Below are 13,756 nucleotides of genomic sequence, written 5' to 3'. Positions count from 1 at the left end.
TTGATACATACTGTGTCACTGTAGGAGAACATATGGTCCTGAATGATTTGAAAATAAAACATACATCGTTGTCTAGCAATTGCACAGACTGAAAGTAAACCTCCTTGATACAAGAGACTCTTTTGAGGTTAAAATTTGTGGGTTAATGATTCAAAATTTTCTGTGCATGATATTCTTTAGATATATGGAATAAAATCTTAGCTTAGGCTATCTGAAAGATGGACCAAATGTTTATAGTGTTTCCTGCTCCAAAAGCTGCCAGCAACATTTATTTATAATCCCATGAGGAGAAAACTATTATTTTCTAGTTACATTTCAATCTACTCTGAAATCTGCTTGAATTTCACCAAGCTTCCCATCACTCTGTGGTGACTAGATGCCTTCTCCATTTGAGAGATAGGTCTTACAAGTCCTCCTTGGAGAGGGGGAAATGACTCAGTGCTTCAAAAACAAAACAGCAAACACAAGATGAACTAACAAATCTGAAACCCCATCCCAATGCAATTTCATCACCTATAAAACTGCAGCTGTTTCAATTTGTGAAACTAAGCAGTTTCTCCTGCACCTGTCAAACCTGCCTGGCATTTCAATAAATTGTTCCATGTGTTGTTTTTGCTCCTGCTTTAAAATAGCTGGAGAAATATGGTTTTAAGAAGGGCTAAGTACAGACAAAAAGTACAGTTAATTGGAGTAAAACCACATTTTCAAACTGCCAGTCAAAACCAGTCATTCATATGTATTAAAGAAATAAGTGTTCTTAAGTGAAAAACATAGTAACAAATGCAAACCAGACGCACTCAAAAAATGAAACAAGGGAGGCTTTCTTTCTGCCCTTTACATTATTTCCTTTCTTAGTTTAGTATTTTTCCAGGGGCACATTCACACACACAAGAAACATATTATCCAGCATTTATTCCTTGTGGTCTTCACTTTATTTACACGATGAAGGCAATAAAGAGCTTTGTTTTAGAAACATGAGCTGAAGTGTAAGTCACCAATGCTGACTTATCAGCTTGTGGGTTGGAGTCCCCCACATGTGTAGGCTGTTGGTTTGGGGAAGATTGTGACTGAAGCAGATTGTTTTGATTCTCTTATTCCATATGCTTTGTTATGTGTAGATTTTCTTTTGCTTAACTCTTGCAAATAAAAAATAAATATTCTGAAGTAATTTTGGGCAAAAGCTACTGAAAGCTAGCACATTTTTCCTCTGAGAATGCCAACAGTTTTTGAGGGTTCAATGCCAAGCAGGTTAAACAATAATTATGACATCAGAGAAAATATTAAAAGTATCCTGCAGGTAGGATAATTTACATGGTTTCAATTTGGTGTGCAAATCCTTTTACAGGACGGCTAGTCACCAATATAAATTACTGTGACAAAGAATACGTGAAATGGAGAAAGCAAACAGAAATTGAAGAAGGCAAGTAGAAGGAGATAATACCTGAGACAGATAGGTTTTTAAATGGACTGAATAGTTTTCCTAGTATTGTGACCATGAAATAAAGGAAATCAGATGTCAGCCTAGCATTGTGGACTTGGCTGGTAACTTCTTCACTAAAGACAGTTTTTGGAAAAGCAGCAAATGCACCAATCTCAGCTCCTTTCCATCCTTGTAAATAATTTCTCTCATTGGCAGAGCACCTGGGCATGTGGCACACCTGCTATTGATTCACCTGGTAGGGCAGGTGAACCAATTTTTAGGTGGCATACCTACAATGGAGAAACCCAGTGTGGTTGTCTGGATCCCATATAAACACACAAATGTGCAAAGATATTTAGATGCAGAAGCTGCTGGGGTTTTCCAAGGCTCATACAAGTTACTCCAAGGGCTTCACAAAGCACACTGCTAGGCTGGGCTCTCCAGCAGCTTGCAAAGGAGAAGCAGCAATCTCTCCCTTCAGCTCTGTATGGGCCTATTCAGTACACAGGCTACTATATGGGAAAGGTCCAGGCTGGTTAGCCCTTGGAGTGAAAAAAGGGAGAAGTATGATGAACAGAAGAAATTTGTTGAAAAGAAGATGATTTATTTACATATTTAACTTCTGGACAACTGCCAGTGTGCTTGGAACTGCACAGAAAGAGAACCTCATGAGGCTTGTCTCATATCTAATTACAGCTCTTTCAGGCTTAGTATATATGGAGTAATTGGGGAATGGAATGAACAGTCTCAGAGTAGCTCTGACCTTTTTTCCCTTCAACAGTTCTTAATTAATCTTAAATAGAGAAGGAAATAATTTATTTAGTCCAAGCAAGATATCCCAGACCTTTGCTCTCTTATCGCTGTACAAAAGAAAAAAATACAGTACAGAAGAAGAGACATAAAAAATAAAGAAACTTTTGAATCTGAAATGAGACCTCTTCCTCTCACAGGGAGCTGATGGAAGGTGCATGCATGGGCACCATAGGCTTAGGAGAGAATGGACACTAATGAATGCTTCTTTCTGACAGGGTGAATCAAATCTCACAATCTCCTTATCAAAAATATACATCTCCCATCTCCACCATGTGCATTGTTACTCCTGATGTTATGCATTGGGGAGACGGTGTCAAACTGAAATGCAGGAGCTAAAAGAGAAGTTTCAGGGCCAAGATAATGAAGAGAGACTCTAGATTCCATCCTGATGACTGTGTTTCTTCTTGTCTCTCTACCTCTCTAAAAGTCTTGGTAGTGTTAAAGACGTCTTTGGATGATGGCTGGATCTTTAGGATGTCCATCTAGAGCTGCTAAGCATTGAGCAGCATTCGTGTTCATCTGTTTTTTGGGAGTTCAAGACCATCCCTGAGTAGTAGTGCTAAATCAAAAGGCTTGGTAATTAATTAACTTTGTATGCCAGTGTCTGAGATGAACAAGAAATCGGTGTGAAGTCAGTGATAACGCTGTGTAAAGGGTTAGGGTGTCCATGGAACAGGAGAGAAGATGACATGGAGCCAGAATGCAAACTGAGCACAAAACCTGGAGGCACAGCAGCTGTGGTTTTAATCACACCTCCAGTCTGCTGGCATAAGAAGAAAAGGTCACACTACAGAGCTAAAGGTTGCTTTGGTTTGTATTTCACGGGCTGTCCTCCTCCAACATTACCCTCCATTATCTTCTCTTCACATGAGTTTTCTTTGTATCACAGCCTAACAGTCAGAAAGGTTTTACACAGAGGATTCCCACAGTCACTTTGTTCCCACAGCAGAGAGGTTTAGTCCAGCACTCCAACCAGAAAAGTTGATGTTACAATGGCTGTCCTTGCAAGGAGCCCTCCTTTGAGCTGACCCTTAAGGAATGCGGGATCCAAAGTTTTGCATGAATCAGAGTGTGTCAAACAATGTCAATGTGCTTCAAAATGTCATTAATTTTAAAGCTAGAAATAAATTATCATTATTCAAATTCCAGCTTACCTACAGTTTAGGCCATTAAAGCTTAACAGTCTTTCATTAGAATAATGCAAGGATCTTTTCAGAAAACAAAAGATACTGAAAGAACTGTATATTTTTTTCACTAATCTTAATTAATTAGCTTGGAAAGAATTTCAAGCCATTTTATGGACCTATTCTTTGGCAAATTTTTGCAATACATCTAAATTTGTATTGTTGACCTGCAGTTCAAGCATTTTTCTTAATAACCTTTTTCACTTATTTGTGCTACACACTTGCAAACTTTTAACAGCCCCAGTTAAAAACATACATGTGAACAGACTGAAGCAAGACAAATATCTAATAAAAACAGAGCACAAAATAAAATAAAAGATGTCTTTCCCATTAGAAGTACAAAAGCCCCCAGCTCTTCCCCAGTCAGTCATATAAAAATAATTTTGATGGCAACAGTAGTCAGTGATTTTGACTATCTTATTTGTGTCCATGAAGTCTCAATTGAGATTTGAACTCGAACTGTTTAGGTGCTGTCAGTGTCTTTTTCTCTACCCTGAAGAGCTTGCAATCTAGACAGTTGGCCAAATGATGCTTCTGTATCTAGCTGAGGTAGATTCCCAGGGCCAAATGTTACACAGGAGTCTGAGTTGCAATGAGTTTGTTTTCCTGTGTACTCTTTTAGCACCCAGTACTGGTGCGAGGTGTCTCCTTAAAAATACCTCCTGGAAAGGTCCCAGCCCTCAGGGATGCTGAAAGAGTGCTGATCTGGGTAGGTGCAAATTGAGCCTTTCCAGAACAGGAGCCCCAGCGTTGTGTTCCATCTCTGTATCACACCAATAGTCAGCTGGCTGTGGGGCAGTGGATGCAGGGTTCCCCTTCCTCCTTTTGAATATTGAGTGTTTTCAGAAATGTCCTAATGTGCACTGCCTGACTGACAGGGATTTTTACCTTGTGTAGTCCTTTTCAGAAGACAACTGAACTCCCATGGCATGGTTTGCACAGTGTACAAATATATGTGTGGCCCTGAAGAGCACAAGCAGACAGGTTGTTGGCATCTGAAAAAGCAGCCCCTTGACTACTGAGCTGCAGCATCTGACTGCAGCTCCTCCTTCACTGGAGCTGGGACATTAAATGGCTTGCTGCTGCTGGTGGTGGACACCAAACCAACATCAGTGCACATCTACAGCAAAAAGAGGCTGTCCCCATGCCTTGCACAGCTCACCATCCATGCTACTGATGTTATGCAGAAACTTGGTTATTGGGGTTTGCTTGTGGGAGGCACAAAAGCAGTGAAATAAGTGCTGGATTACAGAGCACAGCAGGCTCCAGTCTCAGGCTGTCCCCTCTCCAGCCATTTCCTGATGGGCCACGGTATGAGAACAGGCTTGGTCATGCTGCAAGACACTTAAAAGACAAACGTGCCCCTTGGCACTCTTGACTTTGCAGGGCAGGCAGAATCTCAATTTGCTATGCTTTTTCCTTTTGCAATCTTTTAATGAGCTGAGTAGACTGGAAATAATAGCTTGTCAACTTAACACAGTATCTAGCATCTTCTGATGCCACTGCCATGTCAGCAAGACTGTATTAAACACTTCTGACCACTTGAAAAAAAATTATTTTGGTGCTGCTGCTGCTGTTAAGCTGCTTAAAATGCCTGCATAAATTTCAGCCACGCAGATGTTTGCTGCTGCTCTTTCAAGGAAAAGTAATTTTTATTTTAGTGGTGGAAATTTAGAGTAAGGGTCAGGAAAGAAAGAATAACTGTTGTCTTGTATATGAGTTTGTCTAACTGACTGAGCTGCCTATTTTCTCTTTGTGCACCTATCTGTGAAATGGATATGATTATTCTGCCTTGTAAGGACATTTTGTGTCTTGGTTAATTGCTTGTGAGCTGATCTGGAAATCTCTCAGTACAGTCTTCAATAAACATTAAGATTTATTGCTTTTGGAGCTATTGTTTTCTTACTCCCTATATTTAATAGTCTTGCTATAAAAGCAACTGTTGTAAATAACAACCACTAGCAATTATTTTGTGATAACATGCTATTTAGAAAAAAACCCAAAACATTCTGTGTTATTGATTTGATTTTGCAACACAGTTTTGCTGTTTTAGATTTTGCTTGGCTTTCCACTACCATAGCATCTCCATTTACATGTTTTTCTGCAGAGATGGTTCCTGTCCTCCTGTTTTCTTCTTCTTTACATCAGCCAATTTGTTAGAAAGATATATGCTTTCAATTCTCTGATTACTTTCTCTGTGGACACAACCCTTGACCTCCCCTGAGCTTGTAACCCTCATCAAAGCCATGTCTTTAATTAGCAGATAGAGTAACATATACACAGAGTTGCTCCAAACTCGTAGTCCTTCCCAGTCCCTGCAGCTCATATTTATCAATCTCCCCATTTGGCAGAGGAATCACATTGATTTTTCAGCAGACACAGCTGTCTCCTTTCTTAGTATCTCAGTTTGCATCACCAGTTACCACACAGCTAAGGGTGTCCAAAACCCTCTGTGCTGTTCTTCTTGCTGACATTTTCTTGCATCACAATGTTTTGCAGACAATTTCAATGTTTAGACTGAGGGTAAATGACACTGAGGCTGCTGAGCTGAGTTATGAGAGCAGTGACAACATTGTGTCTGGGGTAGAATTGCTCTAAGAATTTGACTCCACACTCTGTGGCATTTAAAACACTGTCAATATGCGCTTGGCAGAAGACTGGGAGATCTCACAGCTGGCCCTTCCCCAAAAGGAAGCCATGCTCTGCTCTGAAGGCATGTAATGAAGGCAGACCAAAGCACTCTTCAGGCTCAAGCAATATCTAATCTGATCTTGAAAGGAATGAGCCAGAGCAGGCTCTCAAAGGAACCTCCCCTCATCGCTATTTGATTTTAGTGATGGTGGATAATGAGGACCTGAAAGTGGTAAAAGAGCTGAGAGCATGTTTGGAAAAATCCAGTCAGAATCTGAAATTTAAAAAAAAAATAGAGAAGTCAATTTCTCAGAAAGAGTAAGGTAAGATAAAATCTTTAAATGAATTCTGTGCTCTGAGTTTGCCAGGAGGACAATGATGTACAGCATGGAAGGAAAAAACTTATGGAATTATGTGAACAGAAACAAAACTATCACATCTGAAGGGAAAGCAAATTTTTAAAAAGTTCAGTAGAAAATGAGATAACATGCAACATGAATTTACCAGTATGCCAAACTTGCATGATGTCTTCCTTTGATGAGGTAAGTGTGGATAATCTAATCCATATGGTCTTTGGTAGCTCAGTAACACAGTGATGACCCAGGGGAAATAAGTTAAAATGGAGTATAAGAACAGTCTTACAAATATAATCATGGGATAAAGAAGCAAGCAAAAAGTGTATTATCAAGAAGAATATTACTACTGGAGATGAGTTTGATATAGAACCTAGGTTTGTGCTCAGAAAATTTGCCATAAAAGAAAAAGCGACACATAGATTGGCTTAGCAAAAGAGTACTAGAGTGGGGGAAAAGAGTGAGAGGGAGGTTAGAAGTGTGTAGCAGACCCCATGAGAAAGATCTTTGAAAGAGGGCTGTATGGATGCTTTGGTAACCCCAAAAGAAGAGATTTGCAGGCTTGGCCAGCAGATATGACAGCTGCCTCTGTCTGCTAGACTTACTGGGCAAGGGAAAGTCTACCCTAAAGGAAATGTCTAAAGGAAGTTTTCTTCTTTAGCCCAGACAAATACAGCTGAAAGAAGAAATGACTGCTCTCCATAAATACACCACTGGTTGTATAGGTGAGGGAAGGGCACGATCTATAGAAGTTACTGCTTTGTGTTAGTAAAAGAGCAAATGGGAATAAATTGGTCATGTGTAAAACTAGGCTGAAAATGAAAGGAGGATTTCTAAATTTTCAAGCAGAGGGGTTTTTTCAAAACTGGAAGAGAACTGGGCAGCTTCAAGCATTAGCTTGACAAATTTGTGATAGGAATTACGAGATGTGTTTAGGAAAGAAGATCAAACTTAAGTTTAAGGAGTATGGATGTGGTTTCTAATATTACATTTTTTATGAAAGAGAATGGAAGAGGTGAGAGGAAGGAGAAATGAATAAGAAATAACATTTTCCTCTCTCTTAATCTTTTTTCTTTCTTTTCTCTCATTCTGCTGTCCTCTATTCTTCCCTGTTTCTTTTTTCTTTTATTCATTTTATTCCAAGGTATTATAATTTAGTTTTAACAACACTTTCATATTTTAGTTTTGAACAAGATAAACTCACAGATACTTTCTCGTCTAGATGTTGCCAGTTTTGTCTCATAAATCTTTTCCTGTATGCTAGCTGAAAACCAAAATATTAGCAGTGATCCCAACCCAAAGCTCATCTTGGTTTAATGGGAAGACAGAACTAAACAATTTTTTTTTAATGGAAAACCAGTACTGGGGCCTTACACTGTTTCTCACCCATTCTCATACTTATCCCATGTGTTTACTTAATAGGCTTTATCAGGAAACAGTCGATAGGTAGAAGATGAGAAAACTATTGGTCAGCTCAATGACCTTTTGCAGCAGGTTTGAAGTCTGATAGAGATACAAGGCCACCTTCATCTCAGTTACCTTAAAGCCCCATGGTAGTTGTGATCTGCAATGCTCAGGTTATAGACTGATGAAGGCATTTGGGGCTGTGGTGGGCAAGGCTGGCAGCTTGCAGCTCTGGCTGATGCTGAGAAAAGCCATGGATGCTCAGCACCTCTTCACATAGAACAAGTGAGATGGGGAAAAAATGCTCTGCTGCAAGTCTTTGCCTTACTTACAGTCACCCAGGATCCTTGTCTCTGGAAATCAGCTTTAAAATTTATGTGCTTTTGTGACATTGGCCCAAGCAGCTAAGCAAAGCAGCAGTGTAATCAGTCATCCCATATAGAGCTGAGATTTTCCCATGGTACAGACATTTTGTCTCTCATTTTCTTCTAGGTAAGCTCCCAATTAGCCTAAGTAAAATGTATCTCCAGCCCTTATAAGAATTTCTAGATTTGTAAGAGTGGCAGAGCAGAGAGCAATCCCCCCCAGCACAATCTACCAGAGGGACCATAATCTGTAGGAACTCAGCTGGAAGTACTGCATTCAAGGGCTTTCTGTACCACTAAATTACTGTAGCCCTAAAAATGGCACTCAGGTAATTCTGCTGTCCCCTCAGCCATGTGTTGCCTTGGGCTCCAGTGCAGCCTGGGCTGTCATCTTCATGCACAATGATGTTTACAGGTTAGTCTTTTCAGCTCGTGTATGGGGAATGCTGGTATGTAGTGCCATAAAATATCAACATAGAGAGGAGAAGGACATGGCTTCCACAAACTGCTTGTTTGGAAAAGCTGCATAGAAACAAAGGTTGCTATTTTCTCTTCATTCTTGCTTTGGCTTGACCTAAATTGCTAATTAATGTAAATTTTCTCAGTGAAAAAGGATTATGGATATTCTTTCCCTTATCAGGTTTCAGACTAGCAAATCCTTAATCCCTGCAATAAACTTCTTCTCTAAGACATGCCCTGTTTCTTTTTTTTTTCCCTTTTATGGAAGACAGCTATTTCTTTTCCCATTTATCAGTCATTTATCTTCTTCACATTCTGAATAAATTTATATTTGGTCTTGGTCCATACCTAAGAGGATAACGAATTTCCATATTCACTGAGGTTACCATACCATGAGCGCAGTATTTAAGTGGCAGGGACGGTTCCTCATCACTCACCCTGGTTTAACCATGTTGGTTTGGGTTGTGATATATGACATGGCATGTTGTTTTGATATGAAGGAGGTCATATATTGTAAAATGCTATCCCAAATCTTCATAAGGTAGGCCAATGCAACAGAAGAGGCAGTGCAAATACCACAAACACCCACTTGCCAAAAAACATCTGGCAGGGATGGCAGTAGGTGAAAATGAAAGGCCACTCTGCCCTGGGATATCCCTTGGCCAAAGAGGAATAGCACATTTGTAGGTTTACCTCATTCAATGATCTTTTGAATTGGGAGCATCCTGCTGTGTGGGCAATCCTGCACAGCTCCGAAGGATGAGACCTGCAAGCCCCTCACAACAGAAAGATGTGACTTCTGCCAATTAACAAACCATTTTTATTTAAATTTGGGAAAGTCAAGCTGCTGCTGGTTTATGAAAAGAAGAGATTTCTCAGTCATTTATAGCCAAAGCTGTTTAAGGCTTATTTATATCCATATCCAGTATGCAATGTCAGTGGACAAGGAAAAGGATGGTGGTAAAAATGAAGGTAATTGTGTGCCATCAAATGACAATGTCTTTTAATCTCCCAACCTTGTCAGGAGGCAATCCTTTTATGTCATGGCCCAATAGTATTTGAACAATGATGTTTAAAATTTATCTTCATTGGATTAACTTCAGATTTCCTCCTTGTAACTATATATGGCCCACCCTCTTCTCTCCCCTTCTCTTTTTAGATTTGTGCCATCTTTGGTGGCACAATAATTAAAACCCAATATTTAACCATTAAAACTTCTGATTCTAGGTACAATTACTTGTTACACCTATTGCAATGAATAAAAGACAGGCCTTGTAAATCCATTGGTTTTCTCCAAGCTGCACCCATTTAAGTGGTTGAAGCCCCTATTTTGTTGTTCCAACCCCATCAGAAGTGAGTGCTACAGGCTATTCTGCAAACAAATAGTTTATATTTCCCTTTTAATTTTAATTAAGTGTGCTACCCTTTAATTTCAGCCTTTCCTTCCTCTTTTCTGACCTCTGGACATGATTAGTCCATACCCTGAATCATCTGACACAGCAGGCAGCATCCCAGAGGGGCAGTACTTTGTCATCAGAGAATAAGCCAGGTTTTAAAAAAATCTGTTCCTCAAATTCAAGTCAATGTTAGAATGCACTTTCAGCCTAGTCTAAGTCCACACAGCTCTGCCAGTCCTTTCTGCACTCTTGGACACAGCAACAAACAGGATTGCAATTTAATGACAGCATAAATCTCAATGGGAAACGACACCAATGAAGATACATCTGGCACTTTCTTCCAAAACAAATCTAACTGAGTTGAATAAACAGCAGCATTTCCCAAAATTTAGTGTGTTTTACTCTACATTGAGTTGGATTTTTTAGAATTAGACTTGGAAAGCACCTCTACTAGGAATGTGTGCTTTTGAGGAGACAGACACAGTGATTTCAGACTGGAGAGGTCAGAGCCCCATCCCTTGTTTCATCACAGACCCTGTGATGTGGTGGTCTGGGAGAAGCCTGCGCAGTACCCAGATAACAAATCTCCTTCTCTGGGTTTCAGGCATGTGTCAGTGAGGAGGGACAGCAGCACCTCACCCAGCAGCCAGGACTGCTGGGCTCTGCAGTGCAAGGGCTGCCTCCCGCTCCGGATGGATGGATGGATGGAGGATGCATCCACTGGGGTGCTGCCTATGGAGCACTGCTGCTGTGGGGATGCAAACCATCAAACAGCTCCACCACACACTACACTCAGACCAAGAAACCTTGCAAGTGTGCTTCTGTACATGCAGGATTCTGGTGGTTGTTCAGCCAGTGTCCAGATCACTGGCAGGGGACCAAATCAACTCTTGAACCATCTCTCCCTGCTCTCCCAGCAGTTAACATGTGGCATGTCACCAGTCCAGCAAATGCAAGAAGTATTTCTGGGAGCCAGCAACACATTATCAGCATGTAGCTTTTTTTTGTTTGTGTATGTTTCAAACACTGGTATTGGACAATGGAGATTTTCTGCAAGGAAGGTAAGAGGGGTAAGGGAAACATCAATGAACACATATATCTCTTATCAGAAAAGCATAGGGAGAGAATTCTCTTCTTTGTGTATCTAAATTGGTTTTACTGATTTTGTCTATCTTCATCACAGCAGCAAAAAGGCAACATCTGTTAATATGAAAACCTTCAGAAACCAAAGGCAGCTATTTGTCCTGTTCCACTGTCCAGGACTGTATCAGTATGCCAGTTTCTTCAATTATGACTACAATTAACAAGCTCTTTCAACAGAAAATTCACTGATTATCAGTGTAGGTCTGGAAAAAACCCCACAAATCACAATTTTCCCTTCTTCTAGAACAAAATTAGGTAGAGGTTTCCAGTGATAACTTCTCAGTGGCTCTAAACAGATAGAAGACAGTTACCAATATAGGAACCCTATACAGGAATTGTAAGCCAGTTACTTTCCTCTTTAATAATACAATTATAGTAAAACCTTCAAGCAGATATAAAAAAAAAACAAACAGATAACCTTGCTGGTAAGCTGAGTATCAGACATACATGTGCCAATAGTAATGTACTTAAATGAGAAGCATGTTGGGATAAGAACCATTTTTATGGGCTGAATTTATGTGCTGTTTGAGTTATCAGCCTGAGGCTTCTACAAACCACCTTGGAAACAACAATTGTTGGCTAACACTGCACTTTTTTCCTCTGAGTGACCCAGCTAGTATTTTCTACATCTGCCCTTAAATGTGGCATCTTGGTGCCTGAAAGGGCTTGACCCCAGCTTACAAATTAGTTACTGGTGTAGGCTTCATTTTTTTTGCCTGAAGGGTTAAAAGAACTGACCATATTCTTGGCATAATGGAGGGAGAGAGAGAATGAATGGGGATGAATGAATGAATGAATGAACTAATGAGTGAATGGAGCAGCTTATCTGCTCCTACTCCGGTCTGTTTAAAGAGAGGGTTGTCCTTTTAATCACTCAGGAAATCCTTTCCACAGTGTAGTCCCTGCTAACAATCTCTTTCTGATGCTTTGCTTCTGCTGTCTGGGTCTACCCAGACTTATCCAGAATACCTGTCCTGCTGCCATATGGAAATGACTTTGTTTCTCAAGTTAAATAAAGAGTGTGCAGTATTGTCACTAGAAAAGAGTCAAAGAAACAGAAAGGACTTAGCTAAAGTGATGAGATAGAGTTACACCTGACTTTCTCTGAGGAAATCATCAAATAAAAGGCATAACAAATATTTTCTAAATCCTGATATATCTAAGTTAAGGATTATAAAAGAAAATCAAATTCAGGTGTAGCTCAGTCTTACTCTTTTCTCCTACATGAGTTATGATTACAGGCAAATTACAAGCTGTGAAGTATTTTCCTGAGCTCACAGATGCTTCTTTGTTCTCTATTTCTCCCTACTTTGTGAGATGATGAATGGATGAGGGTAATGCTACACTTCAGGAAAGTAAATGGAAGGTGTGGAGGGAGTCATAACCCTAGGTGGATGTAGAGGAGCGAGTCAGAGGCAAGCTGCAACATCCCTGCACTCTGCTTTGGAGTGCATCATCCCAGCCTGAATAGCTGCCTGTATTGCGTCAAGCCCTGGGGTCAGCGGTGACAGAGACACACATTCCACGGCAAAGAGTGCTGATGTAATGCCTTTGGAGCCCCCAGCCTCGTCCCCCTGCCCTGCTCCTCTTCACCTACCCTGCTATTACCCTTGCTCTTCAGTAGAACTGCCCATGGGCTCCGTAAAGTAGGAGACCAATGTAAAGCACTTTCCTTCTTTAATGACTTTCTCTCTGCTCTAAGTAAGAAATGCAGCAATAATAAAAGAAATAGAAAAAAAAAAAAAAAGGAAAGGATTAAAGGAAAATCTTACCCTCTTTTTAAAAAACTGAAAGGCTGAGCACTTCTTGACTGGAAATCCATTCATGTCTTTGTTGACCATTTTCCACAGTGAAGGGTACACAGTGATAGATCCAGTGTGCCAGTGTGGCACTTGCTCAGTGCATCTGCTGTCCTCTGTGTTCTTTCAGCTGATGAAGGCAGGGCAGGGCAGGAGGCTCACCGGCACGGCTCAGGCAGCTGTCCTTTACACACTCATCCTCCTGCACCAGCTACTGCAGCAGCAGCACAGCACTGGCAGCAGCAGCAGCAGCCTTTCCCAGCTTTCAGATGCAGCTCTCTATTAGCTTCTTAGAACCATCCCCTAAATACATATACTCCTGTAAAATCCCGTGACAGCTCTCAGATCAGAGGCAGCAGAGCTCAGGCAGCGTGGGGCTCACACAAACCCGGGTCCATCCATCCTGTGAGAGTCACTGGTGCCACATGCTGCGCAAGCACAGAGGACACCGTGCTCAGATTGCTATTCTCCTTCTTCAGGTGGTGCGAGTCACTGCTGCTTGAGATGAGAGCTGGTTTTGATTGTGCAAATTTCAGTGGGAGCTGCAGTTCAGCAACAGCAGAGAGAGAGAGGGAGGGAGGGAGGGAGGGAGGGAAGGAGAGAGAGAGAGAGAGAGAGAGAGAGGGAGGGAGAGATGCATAGGCAGAGCAGCCGAACACAAATAACCATACAAAGGATAGTAGGAAGGCTCAGGGAAAGAAGTGCTGAAAGGCAATATCTTTCCCCTGGGAGAGTGACAGGGGTAGCTGTCATCGTGTATGTGAACAGTCTTTGAGTAAGACGAAAAG

The 13,756-nt window shown here is 40.9% G+C and overlaps 1 protein-coding gene across 1 annotated transcript in view; it reads right to left on the bottom strand.

Moving 5' to 3' along the window:
* SGK1 (serum/glucocorticoid regulated kinase 1) overlaps positions 1 to 13,480 on the bottom strand; it is a 70,161-nt gene extending 56,681 nt beyond the window's left edge. Inside the window, exon 1 of the mRNA XM_058020679.1 lies at positions 12,942 to 13,480. Within this exon, the coding sequence (XP_057876662.1) occupies positions 12,942 to 13,010 (69 nt within the window). The 5' untranslated portion in view covers positions 13,011 to 13,480. The remainder of the gene's footprint in view (positions 1 to 12,941) is intronic.
* Positions 13,481 to 13,756: the final 276 nt, after the last annotated feature.

Source organism: Melospiza georgiana, chromosome 3 (genome assembly GCF_028018845.1).
Source record: "Melospiza georgiana isolate bMelGeo1 chromosome 3, bMelGeo1.pri, whole genome shotgun sequence".
Classification (NCBI taxonomy): domain Eukaryota; kingdom Metazoa; phylum Chordata; class Aves; order Passeriformes; family Passerellidae; genus Melospiza; species Melospiza georgiana.
The sequence above is the reverse complement of the archived record's forward strand: the minus strand, read 5'-3'. Positions and strand labels throughout refer to the sequence as shown.